The following is a 27,730-nucleotide window of genomic DNA, read 5'->3' as shown; positions in this document are numbered from 1 at the left end:
GACATATTCTCACACAGATGCCAGCTATGTTATCTTTAACAGGGAGCTGTAAGCTGCATTGTTTACCTTTTTCCTCTGACAGGACCAGGAAGGTTACTGTCACTTTTAGACATGTAGCACATGTCCAGGCTGATGGAAATCAGAGCTACCAGGTCCACTGGGAGCTTCGTGCCGTAACACACACGCTAGTTTGATAAAGTCCTCTTGTAAAGACCGATAGCTTACAGTTACATAAAACCCATTGTGTTACAAAGCACATTTACTATTGTGTTTGACATAAATACTGATAATGTACTTTTACAATATAAATACTATTTAAATATAATCCTTTACAAAGCTTTTACAAAAGCTGGTTTCATTTTAGTCATTTGTTATATATTAAAATAAATGATGTTGTTGAGACGAAATTTCTTGTTCCACCGGTTGAACAAGAAGATTGAAGTAATATTTTCATGAAGAGGTACCTGAGAAATTTCAGCTAAGCTTATATTTATCTGATATTAAAGCAGCAAATGCTCTGACCTGATGACAACATAAAGAAGCTGGTAATGAATTTCTGTGGAAGGAGGCCCAAACAAATCACACACAGGTGGGATTTGAACCCATAACCTTGTGGCTATTATTACTGTTGTTGTTCTAGTTATTATTTATTATTGTTGTTATCCATCCGTCCATCAGTTTTCTATACAAGCTAATCCTATGCACGATCGTGGGCATCCGGAGCCTGTCCCGGGAATTATTGGTACAAGACAGGGAACAACCCAGGATGGGGAGCCAACCCATAGCAGGACACACTCACCTACCACTCACTCACACATGCACACCTATGGGCAATTTGGGAACTCCAATTAAACTCAGCATGTTTTTGGACCGTGGTGGGATTGGAGACCAGAGTACCAGGAGGAAACCTCACGGTGACACAAGGAGAACATGCAACACACTGAGCCATTATTATTTGTTTTCGTGGTTGTTTTTCTTGTTATGTACTAGCCTTGTATTATAGCACCCGAAACAGAAATGATTAGTGTATGATGAAATCTACAGGGTTGGTGTAGAAAGTCACCTTTACTATGGAGACGTTTGATATTTGTAATCATACCCATACGCAAACACGTCAATGCAAAGGGCAGGGACTGTGCATATGGGTGGAGAACGTCGTTGCTAAACCCCTGAGAAATTAGCCTGGTAAATATTTAGCTTGTTAAGTTGATTATTATCGCCGTCATTCTGATAAATTAGGACTTTTCATTTTAACGCAAGGGGGCGCCCAAACACACACGTTTCAACCGTTATCAAGCTTTGTGAACGTTTATGTATCTGACTTTTTCGGAGCACATTTTAGAAGACATTTCCCAGACGTTTTGCATGTTGAAAAACTTTGCATCATCATCGATCCAGGCAGCTGATATTTGCTTGTATGGGAAGATATCCAAGGTAGCCCAAACCCTTCCCGGTTTGGGATGACGTGGAATTGTCTAGTTTTTGCAGTATCGTGAACGCCTCTGTTAGAAATGCAAAACATGTGTCATGGCTAAGCCGTTCATTGTATCGTGTGCTGGCTAAGGTCCACATTGCGCTTTGTTAATGCCTGGGGTGGATAAGGTTACACAGACTGCGGCTGCAGTTATCATTAGGTAGTTCAAGTTTTAAAATGCTGCTGCGCATTTTAAAGCCAGTGCTGCTCATTCAGAGCAGAGAGAGAGACATACTGCGACAATAGGTGCGTCCTTTTTAAAAATTAGTTTCGAATAAAAGCAGCAACCATTTTTTTTAATTATTATTTTTCGTAATTAATATTCGTTCTTTTTTACGCTGATAAATCAAGATAACTGTCCGGCTAATTGTTTAATTTTTCCCTTCTAAAAGTGAGTTTTTGCACTACATAGTTATGTTTCCAGAATATAATGTATTATTTACGTAGTCATGCCGCAGGCGAATGTAGGGCAGCTACCTGCAAACACAGTGACGTAGCAAACGTTCAAGGAACATTTCTCTAACGTTTCCTCCGGCACTTCAGCGTCCTTGCGGACGATCCGTTTAGTTGCCCTCCATTAATGTTTCAGTTGACCAGCATCAGTCCTTTTCTGGCATAAATAATTCAGTAATTGAAAGATTGTAGGTTCGAATCCCCAACCAGCAAAGTTCCCCGCCCCCATGCACTGTTCTCCGGGTGCTAAATTAGCTGCCCTCTGCTATGTCATATATGGTTTAAATGCAGAGGACACATTTCATCGTTGTTGTGTGCTGTGCTGTGTCAACAATGACCATTGATCACTCAATTCTAATCTAGAGTTCATCGAACAGATGTGTAACATGTAAGTATTATACACATATACAGAAGTTGAAACAAGATGTCAATGTATTGGTGGATTACCATTTAACTGCAAGATTAATAGATGAAAACATTGCTTTCATCATAACAAGCTGTATTCAATAACCCCCAAGAGCACGAAACATTAATATTTTTGTATGCTACATGTCGTTTATTAAAGTTATTGAGTTATAACAACCAGATAAATTGTATGCAACACCGCTATGAAGCTATGTCATATTAGTGCTAAATGACACAGTGTGGCTTCACACATCCAAGGTTTTAGGTTTGTTTACCAGCTGTGTGTGTGTGTGGTGCAGGTGTACCTTACCTTGTGGGGACCTATGACCAGTTTCCTGGTCCCCATAATGGAATTTTCTGTTACTGCAATTAAAAAACTAAAAATGCCAGAACTCTAGTATTTTGTGTGGTTACATATGTTGTGTTTAGGGCTGGGTGGGGGTTAAGGTTAGCATAGCGTTAGCATTTTGCCCATATAAATGAATGAGCCGTCCCCACAAAGATATGATTACAGGTCTGTGTGTGTGTGTGTGTTTCCTTGGTTGCAGGTAATAGTGTGATGGACCTCTGATGGACTGGCATCCATGGATAAGATCCAGGATCCCTCTGCTAATTAACAATGATGCAAGATGTACAGGAGGACGCTCTCTTTAATTAAACCAAGACGAAATTACATATTTGGATTTGTCAGCCCTCAGTCTTGTGTGGGAAGTAATTTGTATCAGCATCTGTCAGTCTCCCTTAAAAGGAGGCCAGATCTGTCATCTTCATCTGAAATCTCTGTCAGGTACTGCCAGTCTCTGTGAGAGAGGGAGTGCAAGAGTCTCACCTAATTACTGTCAGTGTGTAATAATGAGTCTCTTTCAGTTTCAGTCTTTGTCAGACACAGCCAGGTCTGGTGATGGACACTTTGGGTGCAGAATTTCATGGATACATCCACTGACAGTGAGGAAACAGGTTGTGGAAAATAGACACCAAATTAAATATTCATTTGTGTTCTATATTTTTCTTGATCAGCTTTACCCAAAATTCTGCTGAAGGAAACTAATCAGAGATTAGAGACACACTGTAAATGAAAGAGCTACCGAGATCAGAAGTCGAAATTCGATACAGAAGTTCAAGTTCATGTCTGTCCTATGACTTGACCACTGACGCTCTCTGCATCCCACGCCCTTGATATGTTTTTTCCTGTTGTAATGGCTGTGTTGGGGAGGGGGGGGGGGGGGTATGGGGGGGTTGCCATGGTAACCAGGTCACGAGTGATTGAGCCAGATTACTGCCGAACTTTGAAGCACTGGAGTGTAATTCAGACTCTAGACCCAAACATATGGTATAAACTGAGGCATTAGTACATAAAAGTTGAAATATCACATCATGCCTATCAATGATCTGATGGCTGATGAACATGTTCTGGAACATTCTGGTATCTTAGTCTTTTTTATTTTCTAACGGTACTGTGCCATTTCACTGGCAGTGTACCTTCCTGTATTTCACCATTTCTGAAGCTATACATGCTCATTGCTGCACTATGGAATACATCTTGCCATACCATCGCACAGGGCAGAAGGATTAAGCAAAGCAAACGGGCTTTAAATAGATGACCTCTCCATCCAGGGAGATGTCTGTGAATCTGCAGCATGCTTCTCGCTTAAAGAAATAAAGCTGTTTTTATTTAGCTGTGGTTTCATTATGTACTCTCGGTCTGGCGGGAAGGCAGCTGCACCCTCTGCAGGAAGTCAGAATGAAAGCAAAGCCCCCCCACTGGTACTCTCTACCCACTACAGCGCCCACACCAAGTGACTTCAGTGACGGGGGGTAGGACAGACCCTCGCTTGTGAATAATATCTCACTAATTATGGCGCTGTGATGCCAAGCTGGGCCAGTGATGACACAATGACACAATGTGTGGGGTAATGTGTCTCCATTTATGGTACCGAGGCCCCCCCCCCCCCTCCAAGGTCAGCCTGCATGATTCCCTTCTTGTGAACAGAAGATGACAGATGGCATAAATTCAAAATATACAAACCTACAACTTATTACTAATCCTTACAGAAGGTGGATATACAGATTACAGCATCCTTTTTTTTGGCTTGTCACATATTTGAGTCGAGATTTTGATGTGAAGAACAGAGCAGCTCTCGGTTAACGTTTACGAAATCGGCACCGCGATCCTTTCCAACACTCGACAGTAACCGACAGATGGCAGCCTTGCTAAGTACCTGCAGGGCAGAGGAACTGGGCCGGAACTGAAGCCACTCAGCCATGTTCTGATCATGCAAAGTCAGCACAACAGAACGAGCTTTCATTTGCCAAGGGCAAGGAAGGGCACCATGTTCAGCGTACAGTGTTATCTGCCCCCCCATCCCACACAGTGTTAGGGGGTTGAGGTTATATGTGTGTGAGTTGGAGGGGTATTCCCATTTCTGGAGGGAGAGTCAGTTGTTAATGCTGAGTCATTCAATCTGTTCCTTGCACATGTATGACACAACACAGTGATGGGTTACATTCTCATTGACATAGTAAACCTATCCTGTTCTCTATGACCATCCCGACTGCAGGTCTGATCCATGGTCCTCAAAGCACACCTCTCAATTCAAAAGATCTTCTCTGAGTATAACGGCTCTCTGGTGTCTCATCCCGACAGTCCTGACCCAGTTCTTGCCCAGTCCCCCTGAACCCTGGGATAGGAAATCCCATCCCTAATCGCCTTATTATTCCAGGGTCCTCCCCCACCTCTGTCATGTGCTTCTGTTTTCTGCCCCCAACTGGTGTGATTTTCACACAGCGCTAGTGCAAACAGAAGCCTTATTTGGTGCTACAGACAGGCTGCCGGCCCACAATGATGACATCACAGCAGGAGCTGGCTTGTGCATACTATAAAGAGTTTACAAACAGACAAACTCCTCTGCGATGGATTCAGGCAATGGCAGGGGGATTCGGTGCCACTTCATGTAGGCTTTTGTTAACATTGACACTTTTTGTCCTGCTCAGTGTCTTCCTGGGGCAGGTAGAGAGCTCGGGCACTGAAACCACACTTGACACCATCCCAGCCCTCGTAAGCAGAGATTTCTCCGCGCTTCATCATCTCGTAGATGTCGCAGGTGAGCATCTCGAAGGCCCGGTCTACGTTGGTGTTGCACTTGGCCGACGTCTCCACGTATCGAATGCCCAGTGCCGCCGCCAGACGCTCCCCTTCCTCCCGGGACACTTTGCGTTCCTTCACCAGGTCGCTCTTGTGGCCAACCAGGATGTAGAGCATTTGGTGCGGGGTCACATGCTCGCTGACCTCCTGCTGCCAGTCTCGAATGTGCTCAAACGTCTTCCTGCTGGTCAGGTCGAACACCAGCAGCCCGCCAACCGAATTCCGGTAGTACGAGCTTGTTATCGACCTGGTGAGCATGGAACAGAGTTTATGATTGCAGGAGCATTCTAATTAATTATAAATTGACTTGAAACAGGGAAACGTGGCTGCTTATTATTTATAATACCACAAACTTTTTAGATGCCCGAGACTGAGTTTACTGAGAGCCCTGTGACTGCAGATCCACCATTTCCAGGGCTGCTGCAGCAAACACATTTGGTAAAACCTCAACAAAAATGGTCAGCTGGTCATGCTGTCCGTTGCCTGGCAATCGTGGCAACAGGACCATGAGCAGATGGGGGAAATAGTGAAGCCCTCCTCCCCTGTTTCGGCAATGTTTCTCAAAGCTTCAACCAGACTTACTATTAAAAAAAAAACAAGAGGTCTCCATAGGTCGTCTGTTTATAATTGAACGTGTTTTCTGATAGGCGATGCATATTGAGAAGGATAGTTTCGGGTATCTTAAATATAATCAACATAAAATGTAAATTTCCTCTGCGTATCGCCTTCAAACGCCGAAAAGCAAATTCGTTAGCTGCACTAATTTGTAAAAGCGTGCATGTCACTATGGCGAAACATGCGAAATTTGTGGTTTCCTTTTGCTCATTTGCCCCTGTGGTGGAGGCGTTTTCCGCGGATAAAATAGCCTCCTCGTTTGCTGCTGAAAACTACGTTTAGCATGATTTTCAGTTAGAAAGATTTTTTTCCAGTGCTTTGCTGAAGCAACGCTCCATGACATTTTATTTTATTATTGATATTGAAGTGATGATAAAGCGTGGCAACGTATTTACATCCGAAACGAAAGTGGAATTACTTGCGCAACAAATCATTCGCAATTTAAGCAAAACGATATGTAATCGCATGTCATTCCACGTTTTTCATTTAAAGGCATCTTTTCATGAATGGAGATCTACATCGGACATAATGTGCTAAACAATAACAGTGATCACCTGAAGCGCTCTTGACCGGCCGTGTCCCAAAGCTGCAGTTTGATTTTCACCCCAGGCTCGATCTCCAGTGACCGAGCGTAGAAATCCACCCCCACGGTCGGGTCCGCCACATCGCTGTATACCCCGTCCGTGAAGCGCTTCAGCAAAGACGACTTGCCCACTGTGGAGTCCCCCAGTAGTATGATCCTAAACTGGTACTGCCATAACATATCCATAACATATCTGAAACGGCGCGGCTCCGGCTTCTGCGCAAATGAAGCGGGATCCCCGACTGACAGCCGGTCTGTAGGACGCGCGCTGGCTCCGTGGGTCGCGACTGGGGCTGTGCGCCAGTCATGTGATCGCGTCTTAACTAGAGGGCAGGCTCCTGTATTTTAGGGAATGGATTATATAAGAGGCATCGCTTACGTACATTCGGATCTTAGAATGAATTCAGTAAATTGCCAAAGTCATATCAATATTTAATATTTATGAACAATAATATGGCAATATAAGTTGTCCAGCCCAAATGGTATTTTAGGTGATAATCGAAGCTGAGGATTAGGAACCATTCTCTGCAGCCTGTCTTGCGTTTAATTTATTGCACGCTAACTCCCAGATGCTAATTTTTTAATACATTTGGCAAACCTGTTTTTTTTTTTTTTTGAGAACTCACGTGACCCTTTTTATAAATTATGCATCGTCTCATTTTGCGTCTGCCCGCTTTTATTTCTGTGCTGTGTAAATCTTTCGTGCACCTGATTCGTTTTATTGCTAAAGCACTTGCTGTCATACGATTTGTCGATATTTAACCACACGCCAGTATTGCAATCGTGCTATTTTTAAATGTTTAAGTCGGCCTGCATCTTAACTTTCGTAAAACGTCTGTCACTCTGACATTTGCAGAGGGGTTTCTTTCACTTTATGAACTTTATATAGGCTGTGAAGTTTTAACCTTACTTATAAGGATTAATTGATGCTATGTTCTGAAAGACCACAATAAATCTGGTTTCAAAAGGACCGTTATAAAACTCTAAAGTCATGCAAGGTGAAGGACCCTTGGTGACGACTATCCATGGTACTGAAAGTAATAACCAACTTATGTCGCTTAAAACTGCGTAATTATAGGATTTAGCTTTCAGTTGTCTGTCGATACATGGGTCAAGTCGTGTTTTATTGTTATGTGTTATTTACATAACTTACTCTAATTGCCTAAAACAATTGCGTGCTAGGACACAATAAAACTCATCAATTTCTTCAATTTTCTGCAAAAAATAAAATGAAAATGATAAAAATAAAGAATATTTTTCTAAGGAGCTCCCCTATAAGGAAGCTGAAAGTAACTTAAGCCTCGAAATAAGACGCTACGAATAAAAAGCTTAATGAATCGGAAGCTGCAGATAAGTAGCTAACTTAAGCCGCGTGTGACTGCCATTAGTTTCGGCGACACGGGCGACCATGGGCAAGAAACACAAGAAAGTAATCGGCAAAGGCACTGAGAAGCGCAGCAGTGATCAGTAGCTCCGCGCACCGCCCCGCTCCGATTAACACATATTTGCATGCAGTGAACTTGAAAAGGAAAAGCCAAACTAGGAAATGAAAAGTCAAATTGGAAAATGAGACGACAAAAAGGGTTTTTAATTTTATTTTTCAATTTTTCACATCTGACTCATACATGAGTGGAAAAATTAAATGCAAATGGTGCTATTTAATTTTAATTTTTGCAGGATTTTTGCGCACAGACTTTGGAAAGTAAATGGCAAAGTGGAGATTGTATTTTATTTTTATCATTTTCATTTTATTTTTTGCAGAAAATGCCTCCCATACAGTAAACAGTTCGACCGTTGGTATATACTGGTTGGTATATTGTAGTATTTTCATAGAATAAGCATGAATTCCCCCAGGCAGTCCATGTCATGAACACTTAACAATGTCATGTACACTTAACAATACACGTGGTACACACAACACTAAAACAAATTATTTATTTAACACACACGCTTATTTATTTTTCATATTTTCACATATCAACATACCTATACAAACACATCATACTGGAATGTCTTCTTGCTATTTTGCACGCTACTTTGTATATCTTTGTATATCTGTATATAACTCTTTTTATTACCTGTGTCTTGTCTTGTCACTGTCTTTCTGTCTTTCTGTTGCACTGTAGAGTTCTGTCACTACAACAAATTCCTCGTATGTGTCAACATACCTGGCAATAAAGCTTATTCTGATTCTGATTAAAAGAACTTTGTTTCCCAGCATGCCTTGTTTTCTCAGGCGGTAGTGAGCCAATCAGCGACACGGATATCCCGTACATAAAGGAAATCCAGCCCGCATCTCTTTCTTTGGCTTCCCTTGTAGTGCAGTATGGTATGTACTTCTTGCTCTGTTTTGCAATCCTTAGTCATCCTGCCGTGGCTGTTGGTTAAAAAGGATGTACGATTAAAATTAAACATGTTACGGGGCTTACAGTATTCTGGACTCGAAATCGCCGTGATATTTGCACGAATAATGATGAAAAAGTGTCGTTGGTATGTTACAGAAACGTCGTGGTACACAAGGCGTAGAAGTCAACGTACTGATACTTATCTGGCTTTATGTCAGAACTCCTTCAAGCATAGTTTTCCTGTAATTTAGCGTTTGCAACTCGTGTGCATTTCTTTAGATTTACTGTAACGCATTGTTAATTCATTAATGCATTTTGGTTTTAAGCTATTCAGTGACCAATTTGCCACAAAAGCTATGCTTTGAGGGACATTTTGTCAGATTGGCCCTTATCGAAGTCGTTTCAGTGAACACCGTGACTGAAACGGTCATCAAGGTGCCTAAAGTATAACTTTTACCGACGGTCGCTGCTTAGTTTTTAATAACTAAGGGGCAACATTATGGAAAAGGATATTGGAACTAGGAGGAATGCTTTACTTTGCCCTGCAGCGTGATTCTGGCGGGTGCCTTTCAGGGAGACACGTGTGCTGTCGAACTGCAAACTGAGCATGTATACTTTGAGTAGTCGATTTAATTTGACGCAACTTTGCATGCATGTTTGATAGATGACTACTGGCCTGAGAAGACTATGGGCCACGCCGGAATTGAGGCCACACACCAGAGAAGGTGAGATCTCTTCCATCAGTTTTAAACCGGCCCTCGTTGGAGCCGACCCTGTTACCTGTAGCAGGCGTGGTCAAAGAAGGGCCAAGAATGACACCTTCCTACGGTCGCTGTTCAGTTCTCTAGCTGCATCAGCAACATACAGGATAGGAACATTAAATACTGTTACTGATATCTGTTATTTCAATGTGTTAATGTGGATTTTAACTTATGGTTTTTATTCTGCAGCTGTGGTCCATGCATTTGGCTCCTGGGCCTGCTTTACTGTCCACATCCAGTCGGTATGAGCTTCTCGTGGTCTTAGTGATGGTGAGTTGTGACTTTGATTGTTGGTCAGTGTCATACAGCAAACTGCTGTTTAACTTTGCATTATATGGCATTAGTGCAACACAAATCTACAGTAGAGTCTTATTTTCCATCAGGGCAGTTTGGTCCTTGGTCAGGTCCAGACAGATTCCAGTGACCCAGAGACCCTGCCTGGAATGGGGGCTCGTAGCCAAGCCCCCAGTGGTTGGGCCAGCCTTTCGTGAGCTCAGCACCTGGTGAAGAGCCATGAGGGTCCAGTGCATCATGGATCGTGTGGCAGTGGAAGGCAGAGGCGTTGGGTTGACCCCAAGTTACTGAAGCTGGCTTTAGGGACATGGACCATAACCTCCTTGGTGGGTGGATTGATTTTATTGCAAGTTTTTTTTTTTTTTTTGTCACTTAAGGAACTTGAGTCTTCTAAAGGCATTTGCTTATGAAGCCTCAATGTTGCTGCCGTTGGTTTGGCCTGGTGTTGATGACACACTTGCCCTCACTGAGAGCTTCGCTCGCTTATGAGAACTTCTTGTACTCAAAACTCTGAACTGGGCCTAACACAGATGGTATTGTGGTGTTTAGATTTTTGGGTGGATTGTAACGAGCTGATCTTTCAGGTTGGGGATTGCGGCGCCGCTGCCTTTCGGAGTCACCCCACATCGCCACAGCTGTGTGAACAAGTAAGATGCATGGGTTTGGTTCTGGTTAACTTGATTTACGGTGACCCATCTGAATGGATCACGTCTAGTTAACGTCTGCAGCGGGTGCTGGGGGGTACGGAACTGTTAGTTGCCCTCCCCTCGCCGCATGCTTTCCAAGGAGCAGGGCCCTTCCTGTGGACCCTGTTCACGATCAGCATGCCAGAACATTATGGGGAAAAGGTCTGAGGCTGTAGGCAACAGTGCCACCAGCCTTCAATTCTCCAACAGTCTCGCTGCAAGCAAAACCACAAATAGATGGTGTTTAGCTGTTCAGGAGCCGTACCTTCATGTTTTTTCCCTTTTTCTCTCAGGATGGGACTGATCTGCTGGGGCTGTGCTGGATTACTGCAGGTATACATTCATATCCTAATATAGTAGTCTTGTTTCCAATGACTGGTCATTGATGTGAGAATTATTCTAACTGGACTGTTGGATGACAGTTGCGGATATGGGACTGAGACCAGCACCAGTTGATTTATAACCTTAAGGGCATTGAGCAGGGGTAATAGCCCTGGTAGTCAGTGTTGAGCAGGCTTTCCCATTCCTGTCCTCCTGTGGGTGTAGGGATGGGCCATGTGATATTGAGACTTAGACTCGCTGCCTTCTCTCTTCCAGGTTTTGTGGTTGGTTTGCTGTGATCCAGATTCCAAGGTGTGTATGTTCACCTTCTGCTTTTGTTCTATGGCTTCTGGTCTGTGATGACAGCGTAACTAATGGCAGACTGCTGGATGAAGCTTGCGGATATGGGACTGAGGCCAGCATTCTTACCCAGGATAGTGGGTGTGGCTCCAGAAGTCTACTGCGTGTATTGACGTTTGTCTTTTCCGTTACTTCTCAGGTGTGGTGCGGAGGGCTGAGCTGACACTGAAGTGAGACCACCAGCAGCTATGGTGTGCTGCTCCCCAACCTCAGCCCCTTCTGTTACTTTTATTTCCCTGCAAGTTATAGTCTGACTGTATGCCATGCATGTGACAACCCTTATCTGCTCTATTTGTGGAAGCAGTTTCATTGTATGCTTACAATGACAAATGTGTCAATCTGATTATTGCGCTGTCTATAATCTAAAGGACGTTTGACCAGAGATGTAGCTCTAAGTCTGTTATAAGAATTAGCTGGAATACTTGACAAAATACCATGAACTTTAATACCCGTCTATCATACATGAAACAAGGCAAATGATCAATAAAGAATCTGGATGAGCCACTGAAGAAAGGAGCTGGACTTTATTACACCAGTGTTTCCCAATGTGGTCCTTGGACCAGGAGCCAGTCCATTTCTGCCCAGGAGAAAACAAAACCACATGCTGCCTGCAGGTCCGTAAGGACTAGGCCCAGGGGGGGGGGAGGAGATAGGAGCTGCATTGCATAATGCAGTTCCTATGTACCAAAGCAAAGGTCCTCGGGTATTAAATTCCACCATGACTTGCATATAGTGAAGACACAGCCACCTGAGAAGTTGCTTGTATTAATACAGTGACTAGGCTTCAGCATGCGAAGGTGCAAGGTATGTTAAAGGAGCAGCTCATGACAGCGAAACAGCCTTAAAAAAAAGCACTTATGTACACACAAACTCATTCCATAGGTGGTTATAATTTAAAACCCATCAGCACTTTTTCTCAGCCCCAGCTTCCGTTCCTGTGCCATGTGGAACCATTAGCTCAGCCCTGGCCTGTGCGCAATCAAATCTTGATCTCGCCGGAGAACAGGGGCATCAGTTCTGGGCCTCCGAGGGGAACTTAAGCTCTGCGATCTCAGAGTCAGGAGAGCTGCCACCACTGCGGTCGCTGTACGTGTCTCTGCAGGGAGAGGAACGGGCTCCAGTCAACGGCCCAATCTACCCCCAGCACTCGTGCTCTGATAACGGCATTGGCTCTTTTTCATCGGACTTTGACCATTAACCAGCCAGACTCTTCAATAGGAGAGATTATAGCATGATGTCAATCACCAGCTGCACAAGACCGCTCTGCCCACATTTTTCTGTGTCTCCTTCTGAAGAGGCGCCGGTTACCTTGGCGACAGACGGCATCCCTTGAGCAGGTAGCTGTGCAGTTTTCCAGCAGCGGCCAACAGGAGGCCAAGGTAGGGAGGGGAGGGTTTGATGGGTCGGGAGGTAAACTCTGGGTGGTACTGTACCCCCACGAAGTAGGGATGATCTAAAAGACAAGGCACCTGGTCAGAACCTTAGCACCAGGAGCCTTGGTATTTAACACTGCCCACAACTGTAGCTGGGAGGCTTCTTGGCTGGAACTGGTGGGACCAGAGAGGTGCAGGGGACTCACCATCCAGCTCAATGACCTCCATCCTCTCGCCCTCCACATCCTGCCCGACAAAACTGAAACCTTTGTCCTCAAAGTGCTGTTTCAGGTCTGGGTTCACCTGGGGGGGGAACAGATATAAGCTTAGTGACAGAGAGCCCAGCGATGGAAGGAGACCCAAATATCACAAAGTGTACATACTTCATTCAAGTTTCCTTCCAGAAAATGGTGAATTTATATTGATGTAAAACTATCTTGGTTTGTGAATCTCTTTCTCAAATCCTATGAACTCTGTGTTATGTGCATCCAACACAGTAAATGTCATCAGCCTCTATAGCAGGGGTGGGCAATCATGCAGAACGGGCCGCTGTGTATGTGGGCTTTCGCTGCAACTCCCATCATTAATTAGAGGACTGATTGGCTGAAGAGTCCTCACACCTGGGTTTGAACAGCTGACCTACAGGTTATCCCTAAAACCTGCACACACACTGTCTCTGTGCAGATAAGATTGCCCACCCCTGCTCTTCAGTAAGAAACCAACGTACAGTCTGACACTAAACAAAGAGCTTTGCAGAGTGTCGTGCTCATTAAACCGTTGGATTAAAAACAATTTTAACCACCAGGGTCACATTAGACCCAATTCAGTGAAACAGACCAACCTATATCAACACATTTAAAACAGAACAGAAAGGAAGCAAGGCAGCACCCCCACTTGAATGTTTTTCTTTTTTTGATTGGGGGGGGGGGGTGTTCTGCAGCTTTGAGCATGCAGGTCTTCACAGATTCTGAGACATGGTTTACAGTAGCTTCAGCTTAGTCAGACTGCCCTCCTCTGGTGCTGCCAAACAGGTCATTGTCTTTGCTCTGTTGCCCTTACAAGCCATTGTACTTTTCATCAGGGCAAGGGTGACAGTGGCACTATATTATGCTCATTATGCACTATAGTGCTCCCTCAACTGGAGAAACTAAGAATAGCATGGCTTTTAAAGTTGTGATGCAGGATTTTTTTAAATCATTACATCCAAAATCTTGCATGCCAGATTAGAAATTTTAGCAATATTTTCCCAAGCTGACAGGCTGCAATCAGCCCACGGCCCTCCAGTCCAATAGCCGTGCAACACATTCAGGTAGAAGTGAACGGCGAGCCGGTCTCACCTCAAACCGGTGCCGGTGTCTCTCGTCAACATGGTCGGCATCTCCATACAGCCTTCCTGTGAAAGAACAGAGCAGCAGCCATGAGTGTGTATCCCCTGGTAGCAGACTGGTCACATGACCCCCTGATTTAAGATGGCCGCCCCAGTGCTTACTCAGAACACTGTTACCACTCTTGAAGATTGTGCGCCTCTTTCCCAGCCTCATCGTACCGCCCATCTGTCCAGGGTTGTGCTCCGGCATGTCAATCACCTGGGGGAAACAATCAGATATCAGAATTATGGCCACCTGGGGGGGGAAAAACTGCAGGTGGGGGGAAGAATGGCATCATGGGATACGTACTACAGGATGCTTGGACTCTGGGTCAAACTCCGTCGAGTTCGCATCTGTTGGGACAAAATGATACGAGCTCAAGGGCTTGCTTTATTGGGAAATCTGATAAAACACTTAAGATTCAATTTTTGTCAGAGTCAGATTGTGGCCCAGAGCCAGAAAACGACCAGCCACAACCAGTAAAGACAGGCGAGGCAAATGGACGGAGACTCACCTTGCCAGCCCAGAACATTCCGGGCAAACTCACACACGGCCAGCTGCATGCCAAGGCACACACCTGCAAGGATGCACAGACATATAGTGATTCTCTCATGAGCCCCTTATCACAGCCAAACTGACTGACCGGTGGGGACAATGCAGACCAGTGTTAAACTGTGTGGCACTTACTGTTACCCCATCTGTAACGAGTTATTCCTTGCTCACCTAAAAATGGTTTCTTCTGCTTTCTTGCCCAGCTAATGGCCTGAATCTTGCCCTCTGTGCCTCGAACTCCAAACCCGCCGGGGACCAGGACACCACTGTGGGCACAGAAGAGCAGCTCGCAATCCTGCCCCACTGAATCTGACCAATGCCCTCCCAGTCACGTGAAAACACAAAGCACCCCCCCCCCCCCCCCCAACCAGCGGTTCTGGAATTCAGTTAATCAGACATCCACGGTTCAGTGGTGGTTTTCAAGCACCATCTGAGGTAAGATCACATGCTGGTACATGACAGGATAACAAGACAGAGGTACAGAGACAGTCACTGCAGACAAGTAGAGGGAGAGGAACTTCGAAACCCCCCCAAAAACACAGGCCTATATTCGACCACAACTGAAATAATTTTACACTCGTATGTCAGACTCGTATCTTTATGGACACACACACACTCCTATACGATACAAACACAGGCTTCTGAGACAGACGGGAAGCAACACTGTGGTTCCGGAGTAGTATGGGCATGTACTGCATACGCCTCCCACCAGGGCGGCGATCACGTACCCAGCACTGCAAAGCTTCTGCCATGCCTCATGGTACTTCACAGGCTCCTGCTGCAGCGTGGCTGGCTCCAGATCCGCTGAATCGATGTACTGCGGAGGGAGGAACAGGTCCGTTATCAACCAGCCATTTGGACCATAGTGACAGAGGATGTGCCTGCATTTGTATTATTATTTGTTTTTTTTTTATATTCAAATTAAAGAAGATTTAACATTGATCTTTAAATGAATCCCACTCATTTCCTAAGATATTCCAGATTTATTCTGTCAGACAGCATAACCCATAGTCAAACACAGGGGTTAGCTAACTGACCACAGCAGAATGCATGGATGCTTAAAAACACCAACATCGGCCAAGCGCACAGTCCAGCCAAGGAGTCTGAGGACAGGGCAGGGAGGACGAGCGATGCACACGTCACCTTGACCTCCAGCTTGTAGTTGATAGCCAGCGCCGAATGCTCAAGGGCCTTGATGACCGAGGCGTACGAGTCAGAGAATTTGGTGTACTTCCCCACCAGAGCGATGGAGCAGTGTTCCAGGAGACGGTCAGACCTGCGGCAAGGCAGGGTCAACAGGTTTAGTATTATTATTATTCTATTGCTGTATGTCAGGGCACACTCATCACTTAGCTCTGAAACGCACGCTGATGTCCCAGTGCGCAAAGGCCATTTGGGCCTGACATGCAGACAGACATGCAGCATCCCAGGGCTCTACAAATAAGCAGGTCAGCTCTCATGTTTCACAGAAACTCTCAAAAACTACTGGTGTATGATCATTGTGTGCGATTCTCCTGAAGGGGCACAGCATCCACAGCCCTCTGCAGCTCCGGAGACAAGCCCACCTGTCAGACATCTCCTTCCACTTGGTGAGCATCTTCCGGGGCCTCGTCTCAATGGGCAGGTCCAGCCTACGGCAGAAGTAGTCCACCACGCCCTGGTCCTCCAGCAGCAGTGGCACGCGGTAAATCGATGTGACATCATGGACGCAGATCACCTGGACAGGCAGAGGGGGCGCCGTCTGGCTTGACTGACTGACTTACGGTGTCTGATCGCACAACACAAGCCCTTTGCGTTCCAAGCGAAGTGCGACTTTCGCAAAGCCAGACCATCAGGCACTGGCGAAGGTGTGCTTCAGTGACAGGTGCATTGTGGGACAAGACTAACCTGTTCGGGCTCTACATGACAAAACATAGATATCTTCTCCTTGACGGCAGTGTCCAGCGGCATAGCACACCGACACACGACCTAAAAATCCAAACACACGTGCTCAGATCACGCGTGAGGGAGCATTTCTGCCAATATCCTTTAAGTGCGGCGGTTTGGAAGGATAAGACGACAGATGACCTACCAAGTCTGGAGACAGCCCTAACCCCCGGAGCTCGCGGACGCTGTTCTGTGTTGGTTTTGTCTTCTGTTCCCCTGTGGCGCTCGGCTGAGGAGGTGGGGTACCAGAGACATTATATGATGAGCATTACGTCAAAGAGACACCTTAAAGCCTGCTGTGTTAAACCACACCAGACTATTCAGTGTAAAAGTCAGAGTTTAAGAATGCCACCCATGATTTCACTCCCTTTAGGGAATTACCGACTCAGTGACAGACACAGGCTAACGCGGCACAGCATCGGCCTCTGGCCTGTGCGGCACAGCATCGGCCTCTGGGGCCCAGCGTCGGCCTCTGGCCTGTGCGGCACAGCGTCGGCCTCTGGCCTGTGCGGCACAGCGTCGGCCTCTGGCCTGTGCGGCACAGCGTGCCGACAGTGGGGACGCGTCCCTTACCTGCGGCACCAGGCTCACGTGGATGTTGCAGAAGTTCTCCCTCTTGACCTTGAACTGGAATTGCCGGAAGGCCTCGATGAAGGGCATGCTCTCGATGTCACCTACGGTGCCGCCCAGCTGGGGATGCAAATGGGACACGGCCTGAGTCCCCTCCCCATCACCCTGCCACTCCCTTCTCAACAGAAAACCATCATGCTGCACACGGCACTATGGCCTGTGCTGTTCGCTACGCCGACTGCACACTGCTGCACGTGCTGTTCATACTGTACATGCCGAACTGTCATCTCACTGATTGCTGCAATTCATGATGTACATTCAGAGCACGTCCCCGCCCTTTGCTCAGCCGGGCCGCATGCCGAAGGGGGGGGGGACATACCTCAATCACGCAGACCTGGGGCTCCAAGCCATCGTCATCCACAGGGATCCGGGCCTGACGCATCACCCACTCCTGGATGGCGTCGGTGATGTGGGGCACCACTGTGGGGTGAGGGGGGGGGACATTATGAGAGACACACAAACCCCAAGTTTGTGCCGTCCACTGAGGCATAAAAGCACCCAGCATTAAATAAGTGGGCAGGTCACATCTGGCAAGGGGAGAAGAAAATAAAAAGCAAGCACTAGTGGGGAGGGAGGGGGGGGGGGGGGGGGTAAAGACAAATGTCTATGACTGGAGAATATGAAAATGAATTAATTTGAGTATGACCACACTGGAGTAGTGCATCAGCCAACGCGAACTCCAGTCATGGCCTGAGACATGTTTAAATGACGCGGGGGGAGATGTGATAGGCGGGAGGGGGGGGGGGGGGACTCAATACCATAAAGCACCAGAAAGCAAGTCCTATGCGAAGGGACGAGGTGAGCAGCGAGGCCGCGATCAAGTTCATTTCTGTTCAGAATTACACCTAAACCTGGGGCCAATCCGCCTGCCACGGGATTTGAACCAGCAACCAACCGATCACAGAGGCTTAAATCAGCACAGCAGCACATTACATGACTCCATCTGCCAATCAAAACGCCAGCCACTTCTGTAACACAAACTAAAGGCATTCCCTATGCTTTCTGAGGTCCATTCCGCAAGGCCCATAAACACACAGCAACAAAGTGGGGCCCCGAGCCCCTTACCTTGCACAGTCTTGCCCAGGTAGTCGCCCCGACGCTCCTTGTTGATGACAGACTGGTAGATCTTGCCCGTTGTCAGGTTGTTGTCCTTGGTGAGCCGAATGTCGAGGAAACGCTCGTAGTTCCCCAGGTCGAGGTCCACCTCACCGCCGTCATCTAGGACAAACACCTCTCCTGCAGAGGGAAGCCAGCACAGAGAAGCTGCTCAGTACAGATGGGGGTCCAGCATATCAGCTGCTTCTCGGGGACTCAGATCCCTATGAATTTCCAGCAGCCTTCTAGGTGATCTGTTTGACCCTGGTTCCGGACAAACACTATGTTCAATAACAGAGAAACACAGTGTTCCTGGCTGTCCGTGTACGTCAATCCTGACGGCAGACATCTACCATTTCATTGAACTAATCAGAGCTGTTATCCACAGCAGAAGTACAATCACTTCTTGTGAAAAAGCTGAATGACTTTTCTATTCATCCATACTGAAGAGCACCCAGAGTCATGAAAATAATGTGCACATTTGCATAAATCCCCATCTTATCATTCAGCTGGAATTCAGCACGTGTCAATGAAAATGGGTGCTATTTGCGAGCACTACTCAGAGCAAAGCCTGTTCAGTCAAGATTACGCCGGCTTGTACAGCATTAGCGTTCATCACCAGTTTATGGTAAAACATGCTCACCCATGCTCTCAGAAACAGTTCATTAAGATTCTGGAATGTAAAAAACAACCGGCCACCTAGCAGAAGCCTTGTTTGAAATGTAAACAGCACTTTGGACCACCAACATCTTCTGGTTTGCACAACTCCAGACTTCACCAGAATACGAAAAAAACAGCACACATCAGATGACAGCCTGAGAATTAAAATGTCAAGAGACGACAGCCCCCGCCTCCCAATAAGAGCTCCCATCTGATCCTACACTTACCATGTTCATAAGGTGAGAAGGTGCCAGCATCAATGTTGATGTAGGGGTCTATTTTGATGGCAGTGACATGCAGACCACAGGACTTAAGAATGGTGCCCACACTGCTAGCGATGATTCCCTTGCCAATGCCAGAGATGACCCCACCGGTTACCAGTATGTACTTCATCGTGTCGTACTGGTTGTCAGCTGAAATTCTTTAAGTTAGACAAAGAAGAACATGATACTTTGAGACAATTGTTTTCACCTCATGTTTGAAACCGGCAAAATACATATGAACGCTATCATTTTCTTATTATAAATAAATATTGCATAAAAATACGCAGTACAAATAACCAGAGTTTGGTTATCATCAATTTACTAATAAAAAAAAATTCTAAAAACGAGATCCAATGTTACCGCTGCATAGATCTAGCTGAAAAGTGTAGTATTTGCGGGAACCAACGTAAAACAATTTTCCTATTGTTAAGAACTATGAGCACGAGACGCGGAGCTGATGGAGCGTTAAGAACATGAGAGCACATTTTAGGGGTCTTACGCAATGGAAATGCGACTCAGGTATTTAGCATCTCATTGGGTGAATCGAGAATTGGGGCGGGGCTTATGCCACATGACCAATGACACGCTAAGCAGAGAGTTACCAGCATTTCAATTTTTAACGAGTTCCATACACTTTCGCGATTTATACAATCGACATATTCCGAAAATGCACATACTGGCATATCAATGAACATCAAATTATGTAATAATAAGCATTATCTAACTACATACGACTAAAGACAGCTCGCGAAACTGTAATGTTAATGGCGGGAACAGACTTCAACAATAGCGCCAAAACTCATAAACAATTTACATCGCGTTTATTACCACGCTGCCGTAATACACACCATTTAAATTTGTAGAACGGCATCGCGAAACGAAGAACTATGCAGCTTAGAATCTGCAAACGCAATACGTGAAACCTGGCTCGCTGGTTATCAATGCGTAGTCAATGCTTCTGACTATGACTGATCGGAGAATTATCTACCCACAGAGCTGCATCGCCAGACCCACAGAATATCTAAAGATTATCACGAAGTAAATAAATGCTTAAGCGTTACAATGACGCACGTTTTTTAAACAGCTAGCACTAATTAAATACGTACGCCAAAGATTGAGGGCTTATTTTACCTACCGCTTCAGCAACGGACGGTTTCCCGAACACCTGTCTCACAGGAAGGAATATAAATGACGATTTTTTAATTAGTATTTTAAAACCCGTGAACAAATATTGTACGGGCCGCACCGGCATACACTGCTACAGTCAATGTGCTCACCCCATGTGCAAGACAATCTGATGGCGCCGTGACGTATCCCTGCGTCACTACGCACTGTCCGTACGATACACCTATAATTAACCCGTGCTCTTGTGTACTGGCCTAGTTATAGTTTAACATCTTTAAAATGTCACAGAGATGGAGCCGGGCCGTATAAGCGTTTGAAACTGCAATTTATTGTATGCTGGATTAAATTGTAGGAGCTTGCCTGTTTGAGTTACTTTTGTCTATATTGTGATTGGGTCTTAAATGGAAGATTTTGCCATTGAAGAGATTCATCTATTGATACAGCGTGATAGACTGATGGATAGATAGATCTTTTGTCAGTTTCGCATAGACTGGCAAAATAAATACAACTGTAAAATACATATTGGAATTATCAAATATTATTACAGTAATCTAAATATAACTTTAAACCTCCCCAAATAGTTCTGAACATATTGAAATTATAATTTGCACAATAACAGAAGTCATCTCTGTGTCTGCGCATTATTTGCCATGTGCATCTCTTAAACGTATTTAAAATATAATAATAAAAATGCATAGCATTAAATGTAATAAAAGATTATCTGTGTATTAAGGCATGACAAGGTTTTTCAAGAGAGCTCCATTATTTATAGAATAAAGATTAACTGACATGAAACAAATATAACAGTAATATCAATCCATTTTCCAATTTTGCTAGTAATTTTTAATGAAAATAAAACTGATAAGATAATTATATACATTGTCATTATCATTGCAATTTAAATACGCATTTAAATACGTAAAAATTCTGGCATGTTTTCTTTTTTCTCTACCACAAGAGGGCATTTATATAATGTTCTGTCATATTTGAAGAGGATATGAATTTGTGTAACTGATGCGTCCGTCCACCAGGGGCCGCTAAAGGTCATCGCCTTAGAATTGAATCTGTCGCTTCTGACTTCTGCTTTCTGTTGGCATGAGTCAGTGGGTGCTTATTGCAGAATTTCTGGTAATTCCGACATGTGAGAGCATCACAAGATGGAACATTGTACCTTCCCTGGGATGCTCCAAATTGATCGTCTATCTGATATCCGTGATTAAAACATTGTTTAGAATGAAATGTCCAAACTGAATGACACCACAGAAAACAGGCTATCTGTATATACCCTGCAAGCATGGGTCAGGCACCTGAGTTGGCACGACTGGCATCTCCCTCCCTCCCTCCCTGCCGGCTCATTTCCAGTGTTGCTTATTTTTACTAGAGCCATTATCAGTGGCCTGGGACGAGGCCATCGGTGACGTGCGTGGTGTACGTGCAGAGTGTGAGGGGGAGACACACGCTTACACGCCCTGTAGGTGTAAACACTGCTGGCCAGAGCTGGGAGTGGGGGGGGCGGGGAGGAGGGCCTTGTTTTCCTTCCTCCCTAACGGCCGAAGAATGTTGCAACACACTGACTGGAAATCCTTTACCGTTATTTTGCTGCACGTTACACACCAACACGAGCCTGGCGTGTATTCCAGCTTACATGTACGTCTGCTGGGGAAGTGTCCCGCCACGTCTAACCCTGTGCATGTCCCCAGGGGCACAGACACGCTGGCAGGCCAGACTGGGGCACCGGACACCCGGTTTCAGCCTATCGGATTGAACTGGGATCAGGGAGTCAGGTGCACGGTCAGGGGTTGCGGTCCTAATGCCCACCCGGTTAGTCGGGAGGTGAATAGAACAGCTACGCTGATGCCTTGCATGTACACCATGCAGTGCGTGTGCTTCGGTGTCTCATGTCTTTTTCCATATTTCTAATTCCGTTTCTGAGTGTTCCTGCTTCTGTGACCCTGTCTCTTTTCACATGTTCCTTATTTTGTGCCTGTGTGTTTATGTTTGTATGTATGTGTAGGGGGGGGGCATGTACAGATTACTCTGTGTGGACTAAATGTCCCCACAATGTGATAAAACCTGTTATTTTGACCTTGTTGGGGCGTGTTTCTGGTCCCCACGAAATAAAACTCAATTTTATAAAAATCTGTGAATGCAGTCAAAAAACTAAAAAAAGATTTGTGTTTTGGTTGGTTACTTATAGATGAAGTTTAAAGCTGGGGAAGGGGTTGATTTGTTGTAACATCTAAATGAATGGACAGTCCCCGCAAAGATATGAATATGAACATGTGTGTGTGTTTGTGTGCGTCTTTCCCTGTCTGTATCTCCACACGTGTGCATGTGCCGTAAGGAAACACAGTAGGTTTCCGGGCCCTGCTATGCAGCATGGCCCCTGGGATCGCTTAACCCAGAACAGGAGCCATTAGCCATGCCTGGACGTAACAGCAGCAGGGTTTTTAATTCAGCTCTGCTCATGGTCTTGATCTAATTAAAATCCCCCGTCATCGAAAGGCTGCCGCCCTTTTTTACGAGCAATTTGCTCTAATTACGTGCAAAGACAGAGAAGGTCCAAGGAGTCAAGCCGCAGTGCACCGCTTTATTTCCGCTGCTCCTTCGTTCCCCCCTGCCCCCCCCCCCCCCCCTGGCATCTCCCACAGAAAAAACACACAAAGCAAAACAACAATTCGTCAGTAACGAGGTACTTGGAAAAGCAGAATTTCCTTACAGGAAGATATTAAAAAGACAAACTATTAAATTAGGACAGAGAGTTATTATATTATGTGAGTTATGTCTCTCTCACTCAGTTTTCCATCTAATGGCAGTTATGTCATCCAGAGCAAAGCCAGAAGCTAAGATTTTTAAATATTAGTCTTGTATCTTTTTTCTGTCTTACTGTGGCTTTGTGTGTGTATTAGTCTAGGTTAAGTGCTTTGTGTTACGACACAACAACAGAGCCAGGCAGCCCCTCTGATGAAATGACTAGATTTTAAGGAAGAAGCCCATGTACCACCACACTGAGATTTGGGGGGATCAATGGGGAAGGTCAAATGAATACACTTGTTCCTTGTTTTTGCTGTCTCTTGAACCAAGATCATCAACCACACACTCATTTCGTTTTGCGTACGGACCCGATCCTGGTGCCAGGCGGCGCAGGGCTGGGAACACGCTGGACAGGATGCTGTCCATCACAGGGCACATGCATGCCTGCAACCAAGACATCTGATTGGCTGGCCCCCCTCCTCTATCTGATTGGACCCACCTCCTCTACAATCTGATTGGTTATCTCTGTGAACCAATCATTTTTCTTTCTGCCCTCAGATCACATTTGTGTAAATGAAACTCCCACGAGCGCATAAACTTCACAGACACACGCAGACGTGTAGCCCTGGGATTAAACACTGCAAAAAATGGCCTTTCAAATTTAAGATAAACTGTTTCTGTTTTGAGATAGAATGGCTTAAAACCACCAAAATTATCTGCCAGTGCAGTGAGAAAATTGATTTCCTAAAATAAGACAATATGCCTAAATGCAAGCAAATTAATCTTATTCACAAGATGTGTTGTTAGTCAGTTTATGGATGATATTAATAGAATTTTGTCTAAATGTAAGAGATATGTGCCATCTCACTCAGAGCAGCTCCTAAAATAAGAACAAGCATGGTTTGCAGAGACCTATATATATATATATAATGCCAAACAGACAAGGCGCAAAGACACACATAGTGCAAACAAAATTAACACGGTGCAAACAGATTTAAAAGAAAAAAAAAAAGAAATAAACGAAATATTTTCAAAAAATAGAATGTGATAAATATTTAAAGATAATAGTAATTATGTGCAAATATATTATGCGCAGTTAAAATAGAGTTAGAACATAATTGTCTTGCCTGGAAAACTGAAACTTATTGAAATCAGTGATATCAACAAGCATTGCACAATGACGACATGAGTATCTGCCATTGTGGGGGAAAAAAATTGGGTCTTGCAAACAGAACATGTTTGCCTAGAGAACACACTTGCCATATGGAATCGGGAGACATCCATTAGAAAACGGGGCTTGAAGGAGGGGGGTTTAAAAGGTCCAAGAGGCACATCCTCAATCCGTCACATTGCCAGGGATTACCTGGGAACCAAGTTAATGTGGCCTTACAGGGGCTCGGGCAGGGGAGAGAGGATTAAGGTCAACTGGCAGGAGCTAAGGGCACACACACACACACACACACACACACACACAGACCTGTACTCAGATCTTTGTGGGGACCGCCCATTCATTTCTATGGGCAAAACCCTAATCCCAACAATGACAACCTTCACCCCTACCCAGCCCTAACCTTAACTATAAGTAACCAAACAAAATACAATACTTTTAGCTTTTTGGCTGCAGTCACAGATTTTTATAAAATTGAATTTCCCCTTGTGGGGACCAAAACAATGGTCCCCACAACGTCAAAATAACAGGCTTTTATCAGATTCTGGGGGCATTTGGTCCTGACAATGTAATGTATATCTGACCCACTCACGCACATACACATGCACACACACACACATGCAGACACATACACATACACACATTCAACACACACACACACACACATAGGATAATCACACGGTGCATCTGAGGGGGTTGGATACCTTGACAGTTTCTAGGGACGCAGCAGTTGAGAGGGACTCTTGAAAATATAAAATTTTACGTAAGGTGACATTTGGTCAGTGTGCCTAGAATTTCTAGGTAACCCTCTGCACTCACATAGACAGAGGCTAATAGCATTAATAAACATTACAGTACTTAACAGCCATGACCTCTGGGTTAAGACCTGTTGAGGGAGAGCAACATTGTCTTGGAACTGTCCAATCTGGGGATGGATCGGGTCAGGAAATGTTTGGGGAGGGACTTGGGGTGCCATGGGGCCAATGGGAATGGGCGGAAGAGGGCGGCCTCACCTGCCACATTGATGTGCTAACAGTGACACTCCTGTTTGAGCAGCCAGACCATGGGAAGCGGTGAGCAGGAATGCAGGGAAGGAGCCCAAATGGCCGACACCGCAAGGAGAACAGACCAGAACGCAGCGTGTCGCCGCGTGAAAACCCAGAAGGTGACTCTACGTCCCAAAAAACTCCCAACATTGATGTGTCATACCAGCACTGATTGTGTTCGGGGGAGCCCTGGGTCTCCCCGGCGGGGGTGGGGAGCCGGGGGTTGAGTAATGGTGCTGGGAGGGGGCTGCTTGGAAGAAAAGGAACAGAAACTAACCATCTACTGAAGTGCATCCGGTGTGCCCTTTGACCCGAAACGCAGGGTGAAATCATTTGTAGACCGATCAAAAATCCCTCAGTCCTCAGAGAAATCAGTCAAAATCAGAACACGGACAACATTGTCATTTACTTATATAAGATTTGATACAATAAAGCAGTGTATTAGGATCCTGAATTAAACAGAATTTGTCCAAACAGCAGTCTGGCGTGATAATATTGAGATTTTACATTTTTTGGTTATGCTCATATATTAAGTTTTGCAGTAATAGTTATGGCAATACGTTAGGGAAGACGGAAAAAGAGTAATGTACATTAAAATGTCCACAGGGTATTTGTATGGGTCAACTAAGTGATAGCAAATGACATGTTTTACATTTTTACGATGTTCTGCAGAAGAGCTGAAGATTAGTATGTCGTCAGGCAGAGTGTTGAGTCGAAGGCAAAACTGGAACTCAGCATGCACCGGTAAGCAAATACGAGTTTGTGCTTCTTCAGTTTTTTTTTTGAGTGAAATTTGATCCTAGGAGTTGGATGAAGGCCCTGCAGACCCCAGAGGGGAAGCTTTCAGAGGTCTTTATGGGGCTGGGGGGGGCATGGGGAGCCTCCACAGATGGAATGTAACAATGACCACAGTGCCCAAATCCTGAATGCTATTCAACCCGCGCATTTCGTTCAGACCAAAGCAATCGCTGGTGCAGTGCAGTGCAGTGCAGTGAACGGCTGTCACCATTACGCTTATTGTGTTGCTATGGTGCCTCATTTAATGTGACTCAGGCAGCTTGCAGTTACAGCCATTTATGCAGCTGTGTAGATAAACATCTCCAAGGGTACAACAGCAGCCTCCTCTTCCCTTCACACTGCACCCAAAACCCCTCAGTGACGTTCAGTGCGGTTACTTGACTGCGACACCCACCCTTATGGTACTGCCGGGTTCCAGGCCGGATGATAAATAGCACCCCCTGGCTGTGAATTTGCCCCTCTGGGTAGAATGGCTCACTGGTCAGACTTACCAAGTTACAGCACAGATATAATATGCTTTATTGCAATAGTACTGCACAAATGACATGTAAATGAGACAAGTGATTAAGCAGGATTGGTATTACCAGTGTTACTCGTCAGCTGGATGGGATTGGATATTCCACATGCTTGTGCTTATATTCCCCCCTCCCCACCATCCCCGGACTGACATTTCTCCAATTCGATTAAGAGAGCGTGGCTGACATTTGCGAGGGGGGGGGGGGCCTTCTCAGAGCTAGTTCACTGCCCCACCAGAGACGGCACCATCGAGGGCCCAGACTCACCCATCTCCATGGTGCTCCTGCCTTCCCCCGCCTCCTCCCACCGGCGAGCTGGAAGAGAGGCCTCTCCTTGTCCTCCTGTGGGGGGGGGAGGGGGGCATTTTCGCTGACAAAGGCACCACTTTATTTGGTATAGGGTAGAAAATTAAGGGGAGTCTCTAATTAAGAACACACGCTAAACCCTGAGTCTCACACCGTCCCACACGTGGGATCCCAGTCCAGCCCTTAATGGGTATGTATGCTGCTATAGATTAGCTCCTTTGTGGGGGGGCTGTGTGCACTGCTGATGAGGACAGACACACCCAGGTCATCTCTGCTCGTCCACAGGGATCACTGGGGTCACCAGGGCTGCTCAACCGATCTGAAACATCGCCCTCAAACATCTTTCTTTATGTTTCATTGAAAATTGCAAATTTACTTCAAATGTGTGCTGAAATATGTGTATTAAAAGTTAACTGTAATAACTATATTTTATTGGACTTTACAGGTAAAATAAAAATGCACAGATGGATCTTTTTAGGTTTAGTGCCCTGTAGCTTGGAGCAGCAGCTTATGAGTTTGTGGCTGTAACCACCAGGCTGCCGAAATATGAGCCATATTGGTCTTTGATACTGAGATACTATAGTGGGGACATAGACGGGGACCCTAACGCTCTAGTGGGGACACAGACGGGGACCCTAACGCTCTAGTGGGGACACAGACGGGGACCCTAACGCTCTAGTGGGGACACAGACAGGGACCCTGACGCTCTAGTG

The 27,730-nt window shown here is 45.4% G+C and overlaps 2 protein-coding genes, 1 long non-coding RNA gene and 5 other non-coding genes across 11 annotated transcripts; 6 read left to right on the top strand and 2 right to left on the bottom strand.

Moving 5' to 3' along the window:
- Nucleotides 1–3,311: 3,311 nt before the first annotated feature.
- Nucleotides 3,312–6,996, bottom strand: LOC111841691 (ras-related protein Rab-39B-like). The gene is made up of 2 exons (XM_023807634.2): nucleotides 6,644–6,996; nucleotides 3,312–5,721 (listed from the first exon to the last, which is right to left on the bottom strand). Exons 1-2 carry the CDS (start codon nucleotides 6,856–6,858, stop codon nucleotides 5,295–5,297), a joined length of 642 nt encoding a protein of 213 aa, XP_023663402.2. The 5' UTR covers nucleotides 6,859–6,996; the 3' UTR covers nucleotides 3,312–5,294.
- Nucleotides 6,997–8,933: 1,937 nt separating this feature from the next.
- On the top strand, nucleotides 8,934–11,952 carry LOC111841692 (uncharacterized). Of its 2 annotated transcripts, none has more exons than XR_002837728.2 (8): nucleotides 8,934–9,001; nucleotides 9,682–9,742; nucleotides 9,968–10,048; nucleotides 10,167–10,398; nucleotides 10,657–10,719; nucleotides 11,052–11,091; nucleotides 11,356–11,391; nucleotides 11,579–11,952. It is a non-coding gene; the product is annotated as an uncharacterized lncRNA (long non-coding RNA). The 2 variants fall into 2 exon arrangements; XR_002837727.2 differs by having other exon boundaries at nucleotides 10,162–10,398.
- Nucleotides 9,398–9,532, top strand: LOC111841721 (small nucleolar RNA SNORA16B/SNORA16A family). Its single transcript, XR_002837738.1, has one exon. It is a non-coding gene; the product is annotated as a small nucleolar RNA SNORA16B/SNORA16A family (small nucleolar RNA).
- On the top strand, nucleotides 9,768–9,897 carry LOC111841722 (small nucleolar RNA SNORA16B/SNORA16A family). Its single transcript, XR_002837739.1, has one exon. It is a non-coding gene; the product is annotated as a small nucleolar RNA SNORA16B/SNORA16A family (small nucleolar RNA).
- LOC111841720 (small nucleolar RNA SNORD103/SNORD85) lies at nucleotides 10,511–10,592 on the top strand. Its single transcript, XR_002837737.2, has one exon. It is a non-coding gene; the product is annotated as a small nucleolar RNA SNORD103/SNORD85 (small nucleolar RNA).
- On the top strand, nucleotides 11,133–11,206 carry LOC111841724 (small nucleolar RNA SNORD99). Its single transcript, XR_002837741.2, has one exon. It is a non-coding gene; the product is annotated as a small nucleolar RNA SNORD99 (small nucleolar RNA).
- Nucleotides 11,428–11,501, top strand: LOC111841723 (small nucleolar RNA SNORD99). The gene has a single exon (XR_002837740.1). It is a non-coding gene; the product is annotated as a small nucleolar RNA SNORD99 (small nucleolar RNA).
- On the bottom strand, nucleotides 11,945–20,653 carry LOC111841690 (CTP synthase 1). 3 transcript variants are annotated; one of them, XM_023807632.2, is made up of 18 exons: nucleotides 20,583–20,653; nucleotides 19,270–19,463; nucleotides 18,353–18,523; nucleotides 17,607–17,707; nucleotides 17,231–17,347; nucleotides 16,803–16,886; nucleotides 16,619–16,699; nucleotides 16,297–16,448; nucleotides 15,875–16,007; nucleotides 15,460–15,548; nucleotides 14,903–14,997; nucleotides 14,694–14,756; nucleotides 14,489–14,532; nucleotides 14,302–14,398; nucleotides 14,150–14,205; nucleotides 13,019–13,115; nucleotides 12,748–12,892; nucleotides 11,945–12,535 (listed from the first exon to the last, which is right to left on the bottom strand). In XM_023807632.2, the coding sequence occupies exons 1-18, from the start codon at nucleotides 20,585–20,587 to the stop codon at nucleotides 12,451–12,453; spliced, it is 1,809 nt and encodes a 602-aa protein (XP_023663400.2). In that variant the 5' UTR covers nucleotides 20,588–20,653; the 3' UTR covers nucleotides 11,945–12,450. The 3 variants fall into 3 exon arrangements, with proteins under 3 accessions (XP_023663400.2, XP_023663401.2, XP_023663399.2); XM_023807633.2 differs by having other exon boundaries at nucleotides 20,441–20,612; XM_023807631.2 differs by lacking the exon at nucleotides 20,583–20,653 and adding an exon at nucleotides 19,666–19,796.
- Nucleotides 20,654–27,730: the final 7,077 nt, after the last annotated feature.

Source organism: Paramormyrops kingsleyae, chromosome 9 (genome assembly GCF_048594095.1).
Source record: "Paramormyrops kingsleyae isolate MSU_618 chromosome 9, PKINGS_0.4, whole genome shotgun sequence".
NCBI lineage: Eukaryota > Metazoa > Chordata > Actinopteri > Osteoglossiformes > Mormyridae > Paramormyrops > Paramormyrops kingsleyae.
Note: the sequence above shows the minus strand (reverse complement) of the source record. Positions and strands in the feature narration are given on the sequence as shown.

Excerpts from the sequence above, each read along its gene's own strand:
- LOC111841691 (XM_023807634.2), bottom strand. The coding sequence starts at position 6,858 with ATGGATATGTTATGGCAGTACCAGTTTAGGATCATACTACTGGGGGAC. Across the intron at positions 5,722-6,643 it reads GCCGGTCAAGAGCGCTTCAG|GTCGATAACAAGCTCGTACT; the intron begins GTGATCACTGTT and ends CATGCTCACCAG.
- LOC111841690 (XM_023807631.2), bottom strand. The coding sequence starts at position 19,790 with ATGTGCTCTCATGTTCTTAACGCTCCATCAGCTCCGCGTCTCGTGCTC. Across the intron at positions 19,464-19,665 it reads TCAGCTAGATCTATGCAGCG|AATTTCAGCTGACAACCAGT; the intron begins GTAACATTGGAT and ends TCTAACTTAAAG. Across the intron at positions 15,549-15,874 it reads ACTACAAGCTGGAGGTCAAG|TACATCGATTCAGCGGATCT; the intron begins GTGACGTGTGCA and ends CTCCCTCCGCAG.